We start from the raw sequence: 22,262 nt of genomic DNA, 5'->3' as shown, positions 1-22,262 counted from the left end.
AGAAACATCAAATTGGGACTTAGAGATCAATATTTCCTCAATTCCTTGATTTCTCAGTTGAGAAAACTAAAACCCAGAGATGAATTGACTTAGCCAAGATCAAATTTCTTGCTCATGATTTATAGGAAGCCAAAGTTTAAAACAACTCTACAGTTTATTTCTAACAATATTAACTATTACTATTTACACAATAGATTAGTATCTGAAAACTAGTTCCTAACTTAAGAGTGTAGATTTGCTCCAAAACATCTTTTAAATTTATAATTAGATGACATGGGGTAATTTTATAAAATATTTTATTTACAGTAGAGCTTTAAAAAAATAGTCTTAATAAAATTAATACAAAACCATTTACAATATAACTTATATAACTATCTTCTCAAAAAAGTGACACTCGATTATAACACATAAACTACATTTGCATTTGTTAAGTCACATTGTAGTATAAATATGTTTTATCATTTTTTAATAAGGTACATACCAATAACAATGAACAATGGACAGCAAGTGTTATTTTATTTTTCTTCCAATGTAAAAGTCATCTCTGGCCAAAACAAAAGTAACCAAAGAAAAGTAAAACAATTGTCCTTCTGTTCAACAATACAGTCCTTTTTAATTATTTGAGAGTCTATCTGACAAAGACACAGCATTAATCTCAGAGCACCATGGCATAAAATCTAGTAACAATATCTGGAAAAGCATTCTCCACTGTTTTCTCTTCAACTGTTTATTCGGTATTTTGCCAAGATAAATAAAGATTGATCTCAACTCTCCCCTTCATTAGTCTCAAGTGTTCTTAATATGCACTGAGGTTTTTAGACTGTCCCAACTGGCACATGTTTAAAATGTGAGTTTCTTTCTTTGGCTTCAAGTAGAGTTTCACAACACTTATGAAACATACTGAGCTCCTCCGTGTGGCTGAATCTCTGTGACTCCCCACCCAACAATATTTCCCCGGATGTGACAAGACTCTGCTCCGCTGGTCTCTCTTATCTCTTCATTGCTGAGAACGCGATCCCAGATATTGAAGCCTGTGAGTCTTCCAGAAAAGGCTAGGGTTTCATCAAAGCCACCACCCACACAGCAGCCATTCTTTTCTTGGCCAATCTGCAGGATTCCTCCCTCGGGAACAATGTGACCTGTGGCCATCTCGACTGTGGTAGCCATCAGCTCACCGTTTACCCATAAGGATGTGCGTCCTTTCTCAGAATTCCAGGTGCTGCACAGATGGGTCCACTTTCCCAGGGAAATCACAGTATTGGCAATCAGTTTGTTCTCCACTCCACCCACCACAAACACTATGGACTGATAGCTAAAGTACAGCTGGATCTCATATGGATTTCGCTTTGTGCCATAGGAAAACAGGATGGTTTTGTTTAATACATCTGTGGCTTTGACCCAAATGCAGGCACTAAAAGACTCAAGCTTCATTGGTGTCACTGGATGTACACTCCCAAAAATCTTCTTGGAACGCATTGGGAATAAAATTGCTATTTCACAACCTAGAGGAGCAAGAAAGTGAGAAGGATATGAGAGAAAATATAAATTCATTCAGAGATGATTCCAACGTTTAGGTATTTTTACCATAGGCACTTTAACGACCACAACTGAAAATTATATGCTGTATCACGTTATGACTTGAGGAGCTTCAAGTGTGATCTCGGTAGCACAAAGAAAATGGGAATAAAGAAAGTCAATTGTCAGGCTTACTCAATGAAGCATCTAAGTGAAGGAGGCATGCAGAGTAACCAAATTGTCCAAACTCAGAAAATAATGGAAACCATATTTTAACCACTACTTTCCCTCACAAGTAGTTTATTTTCTGTTACTACTTTTTTTATCTAAAAATGTTGAGGTCACTACGCGTTAACTTCAAACAATGACGCTGTTAATTTCCAAGAACTTAGAGCCAGACTTGTTTCCCTCTTCTTGACTTCACCAAACTTCCAGAATAAAAAACAAACAAACCTATGAAATTCAATGGACCTAGCTCACCCATTTACCCATCATCAACATACGTTTTTAAATGAAACGCTAGGGACATATGTTGCTGTCCACAGAATTATAATTTGTCTCTTTGTCACTCACATTGAGGATCTATTGTATATTTGATTTTATGCTTTTTCAGTCTCTGAAGCCGTAGTGAATATTCAAGAAAATATGCTCAGCACTGATAACAGTCCTCAAACATTTAGGAAAGACTGATACTCTGGTACGGTTTCTGAATTTTAAATGAACAGATTCCTGTTTAAATAAACCCACCATATATTTGTAAACTTTGCAAAGTTTGTAGAAAACTACCTTTGAAAGGGCAACAATGTATAATAATGATGACTCACTCTTATTGGGTATTCACTGTGTACCAGATATTGTTCTCATCACTCTGTATCATTTTAATCCTACTTACCAACCCTAAGAGATGGTCTTAATATTCCCATTCTACAGATGAGAGAACTGAGGCATAGAGCACCAAGTAACTTGGTTCTGCTTTACTAGCTGGTTAAGTGGTAAAACTGGGGGTTTGAACTTGGGCACTGTGGCTGCAGAGGCCACACCCTTAACTAAAACACTGCATTGCCTCTTAATGGGAAAAGAACCCCTCGATTTGGCTAGGAGAGATAGAATTCAGTTTGTTTTACTATTAGCAAGCATGCAGTTTTTGATGAGCCCCATAATTTCTCCAGGCTTTCCTGGTATCTATAAAGCCCCTTCCATTCTCCTTCTAATATTCTATGAGTGTGTAAGCAGGAAGTATGTAGTACTCCAGAAGAACTGTGTAGACCAAGGCTATTCTCAAAAACTCTTATTCTGTCCACATGCTTATAATTACTATTTAGGCAGCAATAGAAAATCTTTAAGGAAGAGTGAACTCTTCCAAGGGGCCTGGTGGAGAACATATTTCTGCTAAAGAGCACTTAGAAGACGTTCAGACACCGGGGTGGGCGCATAGTAAACTCCTACCTCAGTTCATCTCCAGGTCATATGTTTGGTCAGGGAGCTAGAGATGCGAAGTGAAGGCCTCTTAGGTGTGCTGGGAAATGTGCTAAAACCTTTCATAGGTGAGCTCTGCTTTGTGATAACCTCATATGTTTATAAGAGACCAGAAAAAGAATTTAAAAAAAAAATCTAAATGAGGGCTAGGTATTCACTTTATAACAAATTAAAGATTTATCATAAAATAGCTCTGACAAGCAAGCTTCCAGAGCCTTTAAGGACTAACTGGTGAATATAGGAACTTGCAGGCACCAAGCATCCATGCAGTGTGTTAAACCTACGCTAAATGCCTGCAAGTGATTTGAGGGGACTAGGCTCTGTCCTAAAAAATTAAACAGATGTGGACCTAGAAATAGTCAAAGAAATACTGAGATTCAGAAAATCGTATAAAACTAACTGCAATACTAAAGCACAAATTGGTCCTGTCACATTTTGGTATTTGCTTTTTCACTGAATCATTTGAATTTGAAGACTTTTAAGATTCATTCTTAATGAGGCATTCTTGTTTCAAATGAAATTGTAGATACATTTTTTTTTCCTAGTTGTGTTAATTAAATCAAACAAAGATCACGGAACAAAAGATCACCATATGCACGACCATTTGAGATAGTCTCTGAATGTCCCAGTAGTGTTCAAGAGGCGGCCTACTGCAGTTCAATGAACTGACTTCCTGTTTAAAATAAACCCAGGCAGTCAGGGACTGCATTCCGAAGCATTCTTTGATTGCCTCTCAGAGACCCAGCTTCCCCTGCAGGCTACACTGGCTATGTGAGTTCATGGAGTTGGAATTTTCGTGTTCACAGGTTTTTTGTTGCTTTTTGGTGGGGACCAGTGATTGAGGCTCTTGATACCTCTTTAAAATGTCAGAAATGTCAGAAACTCTCTCATGAAATGGCTTTTAGCTAATAGGTTTTTCTGATTATATTATCAAAGACCAAACAAAATTAAAACCAGGTTCTTAGGAGGCTGACAACAGAATAATTAGGAATCCCTTAGGAACCAAGCTGGCAGGAAACCAAGAAAGGAGAAATCAAACCATGTGGGTAAAATATATATGTAATAAGAAATTAACATTTTAGAACTCAGAAATACATCCCTCTCTGCTCTAACCAGTATACAGAGGTGAGAGTGAAAATTAGTGTTAATCCTTCATTTTTGGGGGTACACTATATGTACAATCATTTCTAATGGTTTGCCAAAGACAATTTCATCCATTAAAATAGCCACAGAATTATAATTTGTCTCTTTGTCACTTACATTGAGGATCTATTGTATATTTGATTTTATGCTTTTTCAGTCTCTGAAACCGTAGTGAATATTCAAGAAAATATGCTCAGCACTGATAAACAGTCCTCAAATATTTAGGAAATGCTGATACTCCGGTATGGTTTCTGTAATTTTAAATGAAACACGCTCTCACACATGCTTATGATTCTTCCTCCTACCCCACCAGATGATTTGCTTTATTGTGAATATAAAGAGGGATGGCACTGTTTGTAATGTTTTCTGTTCATGAGATTCTCAGGAACAGTGTAAGTTATATTTCTAACTAAGTCACAGATTTTCTAATATAACCCACAAAAGATTTTTGCACTACTACCTCATAGAAATTTTGATTTATAAAGGAGGGTTATTTGGCTCCAAATCGTCTCATTTCGTTTAACTGTCTTTCAAATGTATTATTCAAATGTATTCTTTCAAATGTATTATTTCGGGCCCATGTGTGTTTGGAGATCATTCATGTCACAGGGACTTCAACAAGTTGTATCTGGTTTGAACCCGCCTCTCTCCTGTTTGTCCTGACACCCCCCCCCCAAATCCCTGGGGAGGAGGGTTACCAATTTGCTTCTACGTCAGACCATTTCACTGTGGATCCCGCCCAGCAGGTTTATCCCAAACCTCACATACTCAAGAGCTCCCCTCTAGCGGGCTAATTCCACAGACCCCAGGGCTTGGGGGACCCCTCAGGAATTCCACTAATCCTTCAGGAGATGAGGTTCAATCTCAAGTCTCCAGCCAGAACCAGCGGAGATGAGGGCCGGCCCAGGGATAGGAACGTGTCCCTAAAAATTAGGCTGGGCCCTGAAATAGCGCGGGGAACCAGAGCTCCCCTAAAGAGAGAGACAGGCTAAAATTAGAAGTGGAAATCCCTAACGGAGGGAAGCCGGGCAGCTAGAGAGGTCACGGTTATAACCGGCCATAGAGCTCCTGCCCCGCCTGGTCGGATCAGGTGTCAGTCAGAGGCCCCTGATGTCTATTTTCAAGACTGCGATGTTTATGTCTATAGCTCTCTTCTGGGCTCCTCGAGGCTGGAGAATACCTTTTTAAAGCCAGTTTTTGCGCCTTGTATGGTGTGTGTCTGAGCCCTGTTAGCGTCCATGGAGAAACAGAGGTGTGTGTGTCTCCACTGAAGCAGCTCCTAGAGGGAGCTGCCTAGAGGGCTAGAGGGCTGCCACCAGGCTTCCCGCCACGCGCGTTCCGAGGACAAAGACGCAGGGTGTGTGGGGGCGGGGGGGGGAGAGGTGGGGGGCGAGGGCCGCTCCGCGCGGCGTCCTTACCTGCGGGCAGCCAGCGCCCAGCAGCCCAGCCCTGCACAGCGCGGAGGTCGGCTCGCATCCGCCGCAGCTCCTCGAGCACGGCGCCCAGGGCGCGCCCCCGCCTCCTCCGGGCGCGGCGTCCCGGCGCTCTCCAAGCGCGCCAGCCTGCGGCCTGCGTCGCGGCTAGCCTGCAGCAGCTCGTCCAGCGCCCGGGCCAGCCGGGCCTCCGCGGGACCCGGCGGCGCGCACGGCCCTCCCCAGGCTGCCGGCCAGGCGACCCAGCTCCGTCCGCAGCCTCTGCAGCTCGCCCCGGAGGACGTCGTCGGTGGCCTGCAGCAGCATGCCCTCTCTCATCTGCGAGTCCTCCAGCATGATGAAGAGCTTGTCCCACTCGGTGTGCTCCCGACGGCAGTCACACGGCGTGGCTAGAGCGAGGGGACACACACGTTACCGATCCGCCCAGGCCCTCCTTGGGTGCGCTTTGTACAAAGGTGACCTCCCTCGGTGGTCCCAAGTTCCTGCCCATCCCCAGCACTCCCTTCCCTTTAAGGACACCTCGGAAAAACAGCGTGTGAGTATCTCGACAATGACAGGACCCGTTCCTGCAGGTATATATTACGTGGAACTTTGTGAAATTGCCGTCCGTGCGGCTCAAAACAGGCCAATATCGGCGATTTCATGCGGTTCAAGCCATTATGTATCTGTGACAGAAATAACTGTTTGAAACCTCCCCCTTTCCTAAAGTGCTTCTTTCTTTTGCAAAACAAACTATGATGTTTAGCAGATTTCCTTGGCTACAAAGTATATGTATAATATTTAGACCCAAAGAGGTGGATATGTAGTTAGGGTTAGCAGAGAAACAGTTAAAAACTTACGGTCCTCCGTGGGCTGGAGTCCATTGTCTATTTCATTGTCCAAATTCACATACATGAGTTCATAATCATCTGAGGTCTCCGCCGACAACCGCAGACCAGAGAGCGCAAAACAGAATCACAGGGAGATGCATTGCTGGAGAGAGACAAAGTTCTTTCTTCTGCCACTTCCCACAGCTGGCCGTAGGGGACGAGGCGAGAAGCGCTCAAGTGAGCGGTGTTTGAGCAGAGGAGAGTGAGAGTGAAAGGCAAGAGCCCAGAGCCCTTAATAAATGCTGGGGGAAGCCTGAATGGAGATGAATGAGTAATGCCGGTGGCACTGCGGTAACGGGAGTTCCCCTAAATTTGGAGGGGAGGGGGCTGGGTGGGAGGGCGAGGGAAACGTGAACGTTGCACAATAATAGACCGCAAAGTTTTACGCTGCAGTCAGATTAATTGGAGGAGGGTCAGAGGGGAAAGAGGTGGGGAAACTGGGTTAAGACTGTCCCCCTGAGGATTAGCGGTTGTAACTTGAATTGGTAGCACTGAGGGATGAAAGGGAGGCAGGGGAGGTAGGGGGAGAAATAAGTCAGCGGGCGGAGAGGCATGGAAGCAAGATCATGGTTGCAGCATTTTGTGTGGTGCCTTTACAGTTCCACGGTCCTTTATGTATAGAAAACTTGCCCCACTTTTCCTTTGTACACAGTTTCAGAGGTCTAAGTTGTGAAAGTTACTCCCCTGATTCCAAGATAAACCAGCTGAGAGTAAGAATTTTGATTGCTCTAGAAACCAAGTCCATTCCTAGTTATTCCATCTTTAATCCTTTTGGAGTTGCAACTATACTTTTATGAACACACTTTTAAAATGACAGACAGCAAAGCAAAACTGGTAAGTCTAAATTAAGAAATTGCTAGGGGAGAGGAATAAGCTGATTTGAGGAATGTTTCTTTTCATAAACTGGTATTATGTGGAAATTGCATTATTTCACTAGGTGTAGAGTCAAAGATCATGTTTTTAAAGTAAATTTAGGCATTTTTGCTTCCTTCCACATCTCTCCTGCACAAACACTTAGAAATGCGTACATTATAATAATAACCTTAAATGTACAAATGAACTACCAATAAAGTAGGGAAGTATCAGGGGCCAACTACAGGGGGGAACCAAAACCAAACTTGTAAGCCTGAGAGCTGATGCTAGGGCTCCCCTGGAGGGACATAGAGGGAAGTAAGGGTTACCAGTTCTGTAGCAACCAAGTGTTAATGACCATGTGGGAGCAAAGCTTAGGCTGGATTAGGAGTTGGAAGTAAGAGCCTCACCTAAAGCCAGACCCTCAGAGAGTTACTTATTGCATTTCAGTGGATATAGCCCCACCCTCTGTCTTAACACAAGTAAGTGAGAAGTAAGCATGTCTCTCTTTGACTGAACCCTGCAGGGTCCCTAAGAGTTTGTGGTGGTGGGTCCGCCCTCACACACATGTACAAGATTCAAATGTATACTTTCTGCCACAGTAAAAACAAATTCACAATAAAAATATTTAAACGTATGAGGAAACAACCCACTACAGATGAGAATCAGCAGATACAAAAAAAGGATTAGGTACCCTTCTCCCAAGAACTTCATTTATTTAAAATACCAGCTAGGAACTAGAAAATAAGTGTGTTTAAAATTATTTTAGACCCACAAGGAGTTGGAAACATGAAACAAAGAAAAAGACATTATCAAAGAAAAAGACTAGGCAGATTTTTTAAAGGAACATATGTAACTTCTACAAATAAAAAAAAATTAATTGAAATTTTTAAAACCTCAAGGAATGGGTTAAATGGCAAATAGGCAAAGCTGAAGAGAATATTAAAGAACTGGAAGAGGGACCTGAGAAAATCATCCAAAATGTACTCTTTAAGTCCAGTGAAGTATTCTCAAGTCCTTTCATTGTTCAGGAAGATGATAGAGAAATTAATTTTGCTTTGTTAGTTCCAGAATGTTTATCTTTTTAAAGACAGCCATGGAAACCAAAAGGAAATAGAATGTTCAAATAGAAGAAATAGAATTAAACAAACCTTTTTCAATAGAAAGCAGTAAAGAAGGGGAAACAAACATAGACAAAGCAAGATGAACAAAAAACAACACAATATAAAGATAAATCCAAATATACCAATAATCATCATAACTATTAATAAAACAAACTTTCCAGTTAAGAGAATGAAGACGTCGAGTAGGAATATTTTTAAAATCCCGGCTATAGGTCACTTAGAAGAGCCACACATAAAACATAAAAATCTAGAAATGTCTAAAGGAGCAGGGAGAGAATATACCAAACAAGTGCAATTCAAAAAAGCTAGGATAGCTATAGTTGTATCAATTGGAAATAACTTTAAGGGAAAAGAGGATAAAATATAAACACTTTATTTAGAATTATTTAGTAACATAGTTTCAAATTCCAAAAAAAACTGCTGAAGGATACAAAAACTTAAACTACACAAAGTTTGAAATAATGAAATATATAGTGCACTGTCCAGAAAGTTTGATAAGCAAGTTCTACCAAACATTCAAGGAACATATAAACCTCACCTTTTTTTTTTAAGATTTTATTTATTTATTTCACAGAGAGAGACACAGCGAGAGAGGGAACACAAGCAGGGGGAGTGGGGAAGGGAGAAGCAGGCTTCCTGTTGAGCAGGGAGCCCGATGTGGGCTGGATCCAGGACCCTGGGACCATGACCTGAGCCGAAGGCAGACGCTTAATGACTGAACCACCCAGGCGCCCCTAAATCTCATCTTATACAAACTGCTTCTGAGAATAAAGTGTGCAGGAATGTGCTAAATACTTTCTATATGTGTAGTAACTATGATACTAAAAAGAGACAAGGACAGTACAAGAAAAGAAGGCCAACCTCACTCAAGAACATAGATGCAAGAGCTCTAAATAAAATATTAGCCAAACAAACTTAGTAACATATGCATAAAAATACATTATAACCAAGTTGAGTTTATTCCAAGACTGCAAGATTGGTTAAACATTAGAATTATCTATTAACTTATTACATTAACAATTTAAAGGAGAAATCATAATCATGTCAACGAATGCAGAAAATCATTTAATAAATGCAACACTTATGTCCAAACTAGGAAACAGAAACTTAAGCTAATAAACAGAAATACCAAAATTGAAAGAAATATATATATACATAATGATGAGTCCTTAGAAACTTCTTAAAAATAGGAAAAACAAAAGGATACCTTGGACACTGGTTCTGTTCATTGAAGTATTGGATGTTCTAGCTAGTAAAGTAGGACAAAAAAAAGAAGCATAAGATATAAGAACAGAAAAAAAAAAACAAAGCTATCATCAATTATTATGAGTTGATTACCTATATACAGAAAATCTAAGGGACTCTGAAGACAGATTGTTAATAAGAGAATTGAGCAAGTTTTGCTGGCTGAAAGATCAACATAAACATCAGTTGCTTTCTTAATACCAGCAGACAATTGATAATACATTTTTATAGTTTCTATTTACAATAGCAACAACAAAAATGAGATACCTAGGAATCAATTTAATTAAGAGATACATAAGACACAGCTAATATCGATGGACATCTTGGCTCTTTCCACAGTTTGGCTATTGTGGACATTGCTGCTATAAACATCGGGGTGCACGTACCCCTTCGGATCCCTACATTTGTATTTTTGGGGTAAATACCCAGTAGTGCAATTGCTGGGTCATATGGTAGCTCTATGGATAAAGAAGATGTGGTATATATATACAATGGAATATTATACAACCATCAAAAGGAATGAAATCTTGCCATTTGCAACGACGTCGATGGAACTGGAGGGTATTATGCTGAGCTAGATAAGTCAATCAGAGAAAGACATGTATCATATGATCTCACTGATATGAGGAATTCTTAATCTCAGGAAACAAACTGAGGGTTGCTGGAGTGGTGGAGGGTGGGAGGCATGGGTGGCTGGGTGATAGACATTGGGGAGGGTATGTGCTATGGTGAGTGCTGTGAATTGTGTAAGATTGTTGAATCACAGACCTGTACCTCTGAAACAAATAATTCATTATATGTTTAAAAAAAGAAGATAGCAGGAAGGGAAGAATGAAGGGGGGCATATTGGAGGGGGAGACGAACCATGAGAGACTATGGACTCAGAAACAAACTGAGGGTTCTAGAGGGGAGGGGGGGTGGGGGATGGGCTAGCCTGGTGATGGGTATTAAAGAGGGCACATATTGAATGGAGCACTGGGTGTTATATGCAAACAATGAATCATGGAACACTACATCAAAAACTAATGATGTAATGTATGGTGATTAACATAACATAATAAAATAAAAAATAGGATTAACTGAAAAAAAAGTCACAGCTAATATCACAAAACGTTATTGAAAAACATTTTTTAAAACCCTGCATAGATGGAAGGACATATGTTTTTGAATGGAAAGACTCAATTTCATAAAGATGTCAATTATCCCAAATTAGTCTGTACCTCCAGTGGGGGCGGAAAATAACCTCGTTTTTCAAGGAAGTTGACAAACTAATGGTAAAATTTATATAAAGGAACCAAGAGGAATTTGAAGTAGAAGATAATTTGCCCCATGGGATATAATGATTTATTATAAAGTTATTATAATTAATAAAATGTATAATTGGTAAAGGTATGATAAATATCCAGAAACAGACCCAGACATATGAGAAACCTGGTATGTGAAAAAGGTATTAAACAAGCAGAAGGGAAGCAACTGACAACTTGATAAATGCTAGGACAATTGTTTATATACACACAAAAAAATCCATTCCTCATGTACAAAAGTAAATTCCAGGTGGATTAAAGACAAATAGGAAAAACAAAACCATAATGCTTTTAGAAGAAAATTTTTGTGAACTTAGGGTAGAGAAAGCTATCTCAATAACAAAAAATTATAAGCTATAAAGAAATTTTAAAAATTGACATTGACATTGCAACTTTAGATGTGATTAAAAAAACTAGTGTCTAGAATAAATAAATAGCTTTTACAAATCAAGAAGAAAACACAAACATCCCAATTGAAAATAGGCAAAGGATACAAATGGTCAAATCGTGGAAGGGGAAATGACCTGTAAACATATTAAAAGGGTGCTTAACTGCACAAGCAGTTAAGGAAATAAAGATGAAAACAACAACAAAAAAATGAGATACCATGTCACACTCCACCAGACTGGCAGTAACCGATGTCTGTCAAGACCAAATATTGGCAAAGATAGGAGCAACAGAAACACTTATGCTGCTGGTGGGTGTGTAGATCATTATAATCATGATGGTAGGCAGAATAATGCCCCCCAAATGTTCGCGTCTTCATCCCCACAACCCGTGGACATGTTATGTTTCATTGCATTGAAAATACAATTAAGGTTTCTACATATAATATGGAGATAATCCTAGATGATACACATGGGCCCAGTGTATTCACAAGCATTCTTTAAAAGTGGAAGAGAGAGGCCCAAGGGAGAATCAGAGGAAGAGATATGATGATAGCAGCAGAGTCAGAGAGGTGCTCGCTCTGTTGCTGACTTTGAAGATGGAAGAAGGGAACTCCAAGGAATGCTGGTGGTCTCTAGAAACTAGAAAAGTCAAGGAAACCAATTCCCTTCTGCAACCTCCCAGAAGGAACTGAGCCCTTCCAATGCCTGGATTTTAGCCCAGTGAGACTCACAGTGAGACTCACAATAAGAAATTGTGTTATTTTGGGCCACTAAGTTTTTGGTAATTTCTTACAGGAGCTATAGAAAACTAATATAACCACACTGCAAAGAAATTTTGGAAGATCTAGAAACTTAACTCCCAGGGACATAGCCTCTGCTTTGCTGCTTAATTATGTGGTCCAGGGACCATTAGCATCACCTGAGAGCTTGTTAGAAATTCAGATTCTCAAGCCCTGCTGAATCAATATCTATGGTTTAACAAGATACCCGGGTAATTTCTAAGCACACTAAGCTCAGAGGCAGTACCCTAGGGAAGATCTCCCACTTATGAACAAAGAAATAAGTATAAAAATTGCAGCACTATTGGTAAAATCATCATCATCATCATCATCTTCATCATCATCATGGTAATGTCTTTCAACCATAGAGTATATGAATAAATTGTTGCCTATTTATACAATAGAACACATACAGCTGTGAGAATAAGTGAAGGAGAGCTTCTTAGAGCTAAAACTTCAACACAATGTTGAATATAAAAAAATTAAATGTTGCAAAGAGATTTATACAGTATGAAAACTAGTGATATAAAATTTTAAAGCATGCAAAACAACACTATAAAATGTTTGTTGGTAGATACACATGCAAGTAAAATGTAAAAACATTCCTGAAGATGATGAATACCAACTTTAGGATGGTGATTGCCCTTGGGGAGAAAAGCAAATGAATGAGTGGGATAGGAAGCGATTTTGGCACGAGGTTGTTTTGACAAAGCTGGCTGGTGGGCACAACTTTATTCTTTATATTATTGCCTCATTTGTCTAATGGCTTCAAATATTCCATAATTTAAAAAAATGTTAGTTTATAAATGGAATTTATAGGATTTCTCTTTTTTCTCTGAATTTATAGGATTTCTACATGAGTGTCTTCATCAGTTTCTAACTCAGAAAAAAAAATTTTATGCATTTATTTTTGCATCATTTGATCGAAATTCAAGTCAGCTAAAAAAATGACTAATCTGGAGTTTTTCCTTTCAAGGCTTTCAGGGTGTTTAATGAGTATTATACCAAAAGTCTTACACCAGTTTCCTGTCTTCAATTCCAAAGAGAATGTTATTTATCATGAAATTCTTGAGAGATTGATCAGTATGTCTGCATAGTTAAGTTCTAGGACCTGTTGTACCCTGTACAGACTGGCTGGGCATTACATTTAAAATTCCTGATCTTTTAAGGAAAAGCTCTTGGTTAAAAGAGACAGAAAACAAACAAAATAAAGCAATGTGTTGTGTATGGACACAACATTTTTTTAAAAAAAACCCTGAGTATTTCTAATACTTTGCACTCTGTGGGCATATGACCGAAATCTGCTGGAGACTAATTCTATGAACCGCATGTGGGAAAAGGAATTCTCATTATTTATCATCATCCATATACATTTAATTTGATCCAGAATCACCCTTCTATTAATTTTAGTCACTGATATTCTGAAAATGATAGCCTTTTGTTCTATTCTCATATCTAAATGTCCTTTATATATGGACATGTCCCTTCTGTTTGAGAAAGGTCTATATATGTGTAATCACTGCTGCTTATTTGATTCCTTCTGTGTCTTTCTTCTATATACAAAGCCAAATTTAAAGTAAATAGACACCAAAAAAAATTTCAAGAAATTCCTGGAAAACAATTCTCCTGGGACATTTAAGTACTTGAGAGGATTTTGAGAAAAAATCCATACTAAAGTGATAAGCAGATGTTTCCCATATGTTGTTCACAGATAAGTCCCTATAGCTTAGGCAATATCTTTTCTTGAGATTTTGCCGTTTTAAATCAAGTTGTCCATACGTGTCTTTGAGGCAAATCATGTGTGACAAACAAGCTGAGTCTAAACTTCTGTTGAAATAGTACAGAAATTGGGGATTTAAATTTGCATTGCTACTTTTCTAACTATTCATAAAAATAAGGCAGTGTTGCCATATGTCAGTTGTCTAAACCATGCCTCTGTATCTCTCAGGAACGTGAATACATTCCTCTGCACTTTTTTTCAGTTCAGGTTCATCCTTATGGCACTGCTTAGTTTTCATTTAAACAGCATCCAAATGTTTCTCGTCAGGAATTCTTTATCAGAATTGTTTCCTTCTTAAGGGTGTGGTCTGGTTATTGTCAAATTTTCCTTTTTCCCCATGGTGCATTACTCAGGAAAACTTTTTCATTAGATAATAAATAAATAAAATATTCCCTTTTATGGAATCCATTTAAGTCATACTTTAGTGATTTTCCAGAATAAGATGCTGTGTTATTTTTAGCGGAGGACTTGGCCATCACTCCACACTATTTAATGAATAAGCACAAAGATTATTGCGTTGACAATAAATGTGTTTCTACTGCCTGTGAGCTAATACTCATCATTCCCGGTATTGTTCCTTCAACAGGCAATACCATGTTGTTGAGGGTGTTGCCCGCTGTGTATGAAAAGCAGCCTCAGCCAATCAACAGACACCTGACAGAACTCCTGGCCTTGATGTCTCAGCTAGAACAACCAGAACAGTACCATCTTCTCCGGCTTTTGCATGTAGCCGTGAAGAGAAAGCAACCAGAGGTAAAAAAGCAAAAGCACATCACATATTTGATGGTCCACACAACCAGGCATGTTTCTGGGTATGAGGACAGGATGTGTGCTCCAGATTTCCTCCCTCCTGCACCCAAACACACCCATCTTTAAATGAAAGCCCTCATTCACTTTTTCTAGAACCGTGAAAGTGAGGAGGTGACGGCAGAGGTTGGGTACTGTGTTATGGTTCCCCAGAGAAACAGAACCAATAGGACACATATATCGTGAGCAACTGGAATTGGCTTATGCGACTATGAGACTGAGGAGTCCTGCCGTACACCATTTGTAAGCTGAGGACACAAGAGAACGAGTGGTGTAGTTCCAGTCTGCGTCCAAAGGCCTGAGGAGTGGGAGAATCAATGGTGTGAGCATTGGGCCAAGTCTGAAAGCTTCAGAACCAAATGGCTGATGGTGTAAGTCACAGCCCAAGGGCAGGAGAGGACAAATGTCCCAGCTCAACCCCTCATATTCAGGCCCTCAGCAGTTTCAAGGAAGCCCATCCATACTGGGAAGGGCAATCTGCTTTACTCATTCTACCAATTTAAATGCCAGTCTCATCTGGAAACACTCTCACAAACACAGAATAATGTTCAAGCAAATGTGTGGGCACTCAATGACCCAGTGAAGTTGACACATAAAATTAACCATAACAGGCACAAAAACAGAACAAAGGTAAAACCTGTCACTATGGCAGAAAAGCTTGAATTGAAGTTGAGTGTGGCCATGCAGTCCCAGGAATCTGGTTTCTCAGAAAGGGCCAAGGAAATGACCTGCACGTGGGAAAGTCAGCCTGGAGTGAGAGCAAAGGCTCATTTTCTAGATAGCAAGTTAGTTGTTGGTTTTTTGGAATCAAATACAAAATTGTAATAATTAGGATGATTGTGAGGATCAGTCACAGAATACCCAACCCATGCTGGTTTAAATGATAAAAGGAATTTATTAGCTAATGGAATGGGGAAAAATACCTTCTGATGAGGTGGTTGATCCAGGAGTCAAATAATACAAACAGAACAGTTTTCCTTTTCTCTATTTCTCAGATTTGATTTCTGATTTTTGGCTTCCATTTTCAGCAGGCTTTCTCCTTGTGGGTTCCATAGAGGTCCAAGGGGCTCTCTAGGCACCATGCTTCTACCTCCTCTCCCCACCCCACCAACATCCAAACAAAAGTCCTGATATTCTCTGTTTAGGACACACAGTGTACCCCTGGTGCTTCTGCTGAACCCCTAAGATATTCAGATAGAGTCTAAAGACTGCCAGGAGGGGGAAAGTAGAAATGGATTATGGAAGGTACCCAAACATGTGCACAAGTGAAGATTAAAGGTCAACCCAAGGTTTTATCAGTTATGGTTGCAACTCTGTTTCATTTCCTGAGTGAACATTAAGGTAAATAATGGAACATTTGAAGTCAACGTTCAAATTGTTCAAAGGAAAGCAGGCAAGAATGGTCATATGCATGACTAACCACAATAGGCTACAAATGCCTGGTGGTAAGGAATGATTTCTTCTTTTCTCCTGTATCCCAGACCTTGGCATAGTATCTGATAGCACTCAGTAAACATTCACAAAACCAAACAGAATAAAACAGGGTGATAAATATTCTGCAGATGGTATAAACAGAAGGAGGGGCAATGATTTCTGCCTTAGGGAGAAATAGGTAACATGAAGATTCACAATGGGAGTGGCATCAAGGCTAACCTTGAAGAATGGGAGTTTTGGTCCAGGTGGAACAGACGGGCAAAGGGCCTTGAGGAGATGGGGACAGGGCTGGGAGTCCTGGACACTGGAGTGTAGACTTGGGGCCCTATCCCTAGACACTTCTAATTCAGTAGGTCTGGGAAGGAGACCTGGATTCTGCCCTTTTCCAAGTTCTCAGGTGATGCTTTTCCTGATGCTTCAGACCGCACTTTGAGTAGCTAGGTGGGAGGTTGGGCTGAGGACCGGGGACATCTATGTTACCTGGTGTGCATTTTTGCTTTTGCCCTTAGAACAATATATTGTCATTATTTTTGCATGACTGTCTTTCCCAGTGCACTCTAAACTCCTTGAGGGACCTGTGTCTGCATATTTACATGCACTCCCTAGCATAGGGCTGCACACACAGTAGGATTTCAATAGAAAGTTGTTGAATTCAGAAATGAATAAATGACCAAAAGAGACCAGATTGGAGACCATGGAGAACCAGGGGAAAGATGTTGCAGTCTCCAAAGGGTGTAAAGTGGCTCAACAGGATCAAGATCTAGAGAAGTAAAGGAGCCTGGAGAGGGGAACTGAACTTAGATTTGGCAACTGGGTACTCCTCAGAGCATTGCCTGGGTGGGTGGGGTGAGGAGTGGTGGTCATCTATTATGGATTGTGTGTGGAGGGAATGTTGGGAACTGACCGCATGACTGTAGAAGTTTAGAGGAAATAAGGAGAACTAAAATAAATCCTTTGGAATGCCTTGATCTGTCCCAATTACTTCTGCTAAACACATACAAATTGAACCTCACAACTATTGACCCTTTTCACTAGTAGGGCATTTTGGGTCTTTTTATTTAACTGTGCTCAAAATCCCAATACATTCATAAAGAAGGGGAAGCAAAAACATATAGTAGGAACTGCCAGATCCTAGGCACTCAATGAATGTTGGTCAAGGTACCAAGATGCACTGGACTCCTGGCTAGGGTTGGAGATTGTCAAGGTTTCAAGGAGGACAGTTTTGCTTTTAGCCATTTTAGCTTGTTCTGAATTTTTTAATTTAAATTCCTAGCTCTTGAATCTCCATATTTCTCATTTTCTTCATCCATAATATAAGAATAATCACCTTCCTGATAGGCCTTGCAAAGATTTTGTGATGTCTAAATCATGTTAAAATAAACCAATCTATGCCTAAAAATTAAAAATAAAATAAAATAAAACTCAGGAACAATGAAGAGATTGAAGATGTGGAACAAAGTACTAGCTGGAACCAGGAGCTAGAGGAAGTTAGAGAATGAATACCAGAGCATAAGTGGAGGAATCCATTTGGGAAAGAATTAAGGACAGAAAGTTAGAGCAAGATCATAGTAGAGTTTGGGCAAGGAGTAGAGTTGAGGGATCACTGGATCACTCAAGCAGAGGCTTGGAGTGAAGGACACAGAAGGGGTGAGGTACTTGTTTCCCATCCCCGCTGAAACAACTGACCATAAACTTGGTTTAAGACAGCACAAATTTATTATCCTCCAGTTCTTGAGATCAGAAGTCCCAAATGGGCCAGCAGGCCTGCACTCCTTCTGGAGGCACTGGGGAGAAATCTGTTTCCTTGCCCTTGTCCAGCTTCTGGAGGCTGGCTGCCCTGCTCAGCTCCTGTCCTGCCTCCCTCTCACTTCTGCTTTTCTCATCACATCTCTGACTCTGAGCCTCCCCCGCCCAAGGGTCCATGTAATCACCTTGGTGTCACCCAGATGATCCAGGATTCTCTCTCTATCTCAAGACCTTAACTTAATTATACCTGCAAAGTCCCTTTTGCCATGCAAGGCAACATCATCATGGGTTCTGGGGATTAGGGTATATATACATCTTTGGGGAGTCATTATTCTGCCTACCACAAATAGAGCCTGGGGACCAGACGATATGGGGGATAGGGAGGGGTGACCAAAAGGCCAAACTTGGTTTCATAAAGGAGGCAACTGGCATGCCATTTTATCTGCAGCCTACAAGCAAGAGCAAAACATAGTTTTTGGAAAGGCAGGTTCAATAAAAATTCAAGGGGGATCTAGTGAGAGTAAATTAATTCAATTAATTTCCCATGGGCTAAGGCTGGACATAAAGGTAAATGAAACCAGCCGGAGGCTCACCTATAGGAAGGGGGAGAGAAAAGACTTGGGGGTCTCCCCACCTAAAAAGATGGAGTCCAAGAGTGAGGGTGACACCACGTGTGGCATTCAAAGAGGTCCCATCAGACACCTAGTTACAGTCCCTCTGTGGCTGAGAGACTCAGGAAAGGACATTCATAATCAGGCCCCTGACCACTGTCTGTTCTCATAGGGTCTCTTTAACTCCCAACACCTTGAACAATTATACAGTCCTAAACACCATAGATGGACACTCTTCTCTCAGTGCACTGAGTTTTTATACATATATTCTATGTTCTTCACCTAGAATGTTCTTCCCTCACCACTACCACTCTTCCTGCACTGACTATTCCTAGTCCTTAGACAACTACTTAGATATCAGTTTCTTGCCAGAAATCTTCTCTGAATCCTTCCTTCCCCGCCATCTCTGCCATAGCGAATTTCACATTGTAATGAATCTGTCTCTACTGTTCTCTCTCTCTGGGCTACCTTGGCTGTGATGCAAATGCTGGAGATGTGAAGACGACCTTATTCACCACCGTGTCCCTGATGCCTTGCATAATATCTGGCATACAGAAGTCACTTCATGAATATTTCTTAGTATTAGTGCCTAATTTTGCAGAGGACTTTCTCATTCATAAAGGACTTCTTTTTTTTAGCATCTAATCCTACCAATTTAATTTACTCCTACCAATAACTCTAAGATGCGTTATTTTTTTCTCTGTTTTTCACCACTCAAAATGGGTATTCTGGGAGGTTAACTTGCCCCTATCACACAGGTAGTAAGAAGTAGGGGACAAGTCCAGGACTCTGACTCCCAACCCCTTTCTCTCTCCTCGGCCTGGGGAAATAAGCAAGCAGCCAGGCATACCTTGTTTTATTGTGCTTCACTTCACTGCACTTTGCAGATATTGTACTTTTTACAAATTAAAGGTTTGTGGCCAACCTGCATCAAGCAATGCTATGGGCACTATTTTCCCAATAGCATTTGCTTACTTTGTGTCTCTGTGTCACATTTTCATAATTCTCACAGTAATTCAAACATTTTCATTATTACTATATTTGTTATGGTGATCCATGATCAGTGATCTTTAATGATACTATTGTAATTGTTTTGGGGTACCCCAAACTGTACCCATGGCAAACTTAATAGGTAAGTGTGTGTGTTTTGGCTGCCCCATTGATCCTCCATTCCCCATTTATCTCCCTCTCCCAGGGCCCCCCTATTCCCTGAGACACAACACAATTGACATTAGGCCACCTAAGAACCCTAGAAAAACCTCTAAGTGTTCAAGTGAAAGGAGGAAAAGTAGCTCTCTCACTTTAAATAAAAAACTAGATTGATTAAGCTTAGTGAGGAAGGCATGTCAAAATCCAAGATAGGTCAAAAATTAGGCCTCTTGTGCCAAATATTGGCCTCTTAGCTAAGTTATAAATGTAAAGGAAAAGTTCTTGAAGAAAATTAAAAGTGCTACTCCATTGAACACATGAGTGATAAGAAAGCAAAACAGCCTTATTACTGTTGTGGAGAAAGTGTGAGTGGTCTGGATAAATGATCAAACCAGCCTGACATTTTCTTAAGCCAAACCCTAATCCAGATCAAGGCTCTAAACTCTCTTCAGTTCTTCAAAAGATGAGAGAGGTGAGGAAGCTGCAGAAGAAAAGTTTGATGTTGAAGCTGTAGCAAGTTATGCAGAAGATCAAGATAAGAAAATTCATGAAGGTGACTACACTAAACAACAGATTTTCAGTGTTAATAAAACAGCTTTCTCTTAGAAGAAGATGCCATCTAGGAATTTCATTGCTAGAGAAGAGAAATCAATGATTGGCTTTAAAACTTCAAAGGACAGGCTTCTCTTTTGTTAGGGGTTGATGCAACCGGTGACTTTAAGTTAAAGCCAATGCTTTAACCAATGCTCACTGACCATTTTGAAAATCCTAGAGCCCTTAGGAATTACGCTGAATCCACTCTGCCTGTCTTCTAGAAATGGAACAACAAAGCCTGGTTGACAGCACATCTGTTCACAACATGGTTTACTAAATATTTTAAGCCCACTGTTGAGACTTACAGCTCAGAAAAAGTGAGAGAGAGCAGGAGAGAGAGAGAGAGAGATTCCTTTCAAAATATGACAGCTCATTGACAATTCACCTGGTCACCCAAGAGCTCCGATGGACAGGTACAATGAAATTAATGTTTTCATGCCTGCTAACACAATATCCATCCTGCAGCCTATGGATCAATGAGTGATTTGAACTTTGAAGTATTACTTAAGAAATACATTTCATAAGACTGTAGCTGCCAGAGATAGTGATTCCTCTGATGGATCTGGGCAAAGTAAACTGAAAACCTTCTGGAAAGGAGTTACCATTCTAGATATCAGTAAGAACATTCATGGTTCATGGGGAGAGGTCAAAATATCAACATGAACGAGTTTGGAAGAAGTTAATTCCAACCTTTGTGGATGACTTTGAGGGGTCCACAACTTCACTAGAGGAAGTAACTGCAGATAAGGCAGAAATAGCATGAGAACTAGAATTAAAAGTGGAACCTGAAGATGGGACTGAATTGCTACAACTTCATGATAAAACTTTAAGGTATGAAGACTTACTTCTTTTGGAGGAGTAAAAAAGTGGTTTCTTGAGCTGGAATCTACTCCCAGTGAAGACGTTGTGGAAATTGTTGAAATGATAACAAAGGATTTAGAATCTTACATAAACTTAGTTGATAAAGCAGCAGCAGGGTTGGAGAGGATTGACTCCAATTTTGAAAGCAGTTCTACTGTGGGTAAAATGCTATCAAATAGTATTGCATGCTACAGAGAACTCATTTGTTAAAGGAAGAGTCCATCAATGTGGCAAATTTCATTGCTGTCTTATTTTAAGAAATTGCCACAGGACCCCAACCTTCAGCATCCATCACCCTGATCAGTCAGTAGCCATTAACATAAAGACAAGACCCTCTGCCAGCAAAAAGATTACAACTCATTGAAAGCTCAGATGATGGTTAGCATTTTTTAACAATAATGTATTTTAGCTAAGGTATATACATTTTTTAGACATAATGCTATTGCACACTTAATAGACTACAGTAGAGTATAAATATAACTTTTATATGTACTGGGAAACCAAAAAAACCATTTGAATCTCTTTATTGTGCTGTTCACTTCATTGTGGTGGTCTGGAACCTCTCCAAGTTACTCCTGTAGTGTTCCCAGCTGGTTACAGGAAGCAGAGGAGGGTAAACAAGGGGCACTAATAGTGGTTGAACTAATGTCAAGTTCCGGACACTGTATAGGTGTTTTACAACATTATCTCACTTATTCCCCACAACAGTCTTTCCTTTGGTAAACAGAACAGTCAAAGTTTGGAGGGGTAACAACTGTGGTGGTACAAAGGAGTGACAGTGAAGTGGCTTTTCACACCCTCTTCGTCTTTACCAGCCCCTCCAATTTCCATATGGGCAATGTCTGTGTCTCTCACAGGTCATTACAGCCACATTGCCCTCCCTAAGACTGCCACTTACAGAAAATCTGGGGCTGTCACTGGTTAGGTAACTTTCCTAAAGTCATACAGATAAGGCTGGGCTACATCACAAACCCAGTCTAATTCTAGCCGTTGAGACTTCTGGCCTCAACACCCTGAAAAATTGAGGCTGTAAGGCTGTGGTTTGTGAAGCAGATGGGAGTTCCAGAGGGCACAATGGACAATGGCAGTCAGAAAGGTGAGCTAGATAGGAGAAGTAGGAATGGGGAGGACTGAATGAGGAGGAGAGAGTG

The 22,262-nt window shown here is 40.2% G+C and overlaps 2 protein-coding genes across 4 annotated transcripts in view; one reads left to right on the top strand and one right to left on the bottom strand.

Annotated features, from left to right (window-relative positions):
• Window positions 1-22,262, top strand: part of VEPH1 (ventricular zone expressed PH domain containing 1) — a 229,525-nt gene that overhangs the window by 48,467 nt on the left and 158,796 nt on the right. For all 3 annotated transcript variants that reach the window (XM_027586347.1, XM_027586348.1, XM_027586349.1), the window contains exon 5: window positions 14,496-14,662. In XM_027586347.1, coding sequence (XP_027442148.1) covers window positions 14,496-14,662 — 167 coding nt within the window. The remainder of the gene's footprint in view (window positions 1-14,495; window positions 14,663-22,262) is intronic.
• Window positions 283-6,690, bottom strand: PTX3 (pentraxin 3). Its single transcript, XM_027586350.2, is given in 6 exon segments — window positions 283-1,502; window positions 5,553-5,649; window positions 5,651-5,782; window positions 5,784-5,956; window positions 6,407-6,488; window positions 6,490-6,690. Coding segments are annotated over 6 exon segments (1,146 nt in total). The 5' UTR covers window positions 6,538-6,690; the 3' UTR covers window positions 283-888.

Source organism: Zalophus californianus, chromosome 1 (assembly GCF_009762305.2).
Source record: "Zalophus californianus isolate mZalCal1 chromosome 1, mZalCal1.pri.v2, whole genome shotgun sequence".
In the NCBI taxonomy this organism is placed as follows: Eukaryota; Metazoa; Chordata; class Mammalia; order Carnivora; family Otariidae; genus Zalophus; species Zalophus californianus.
This window is presented reverse-complemented; position numbering and strand designations above follow the sequence as displayed.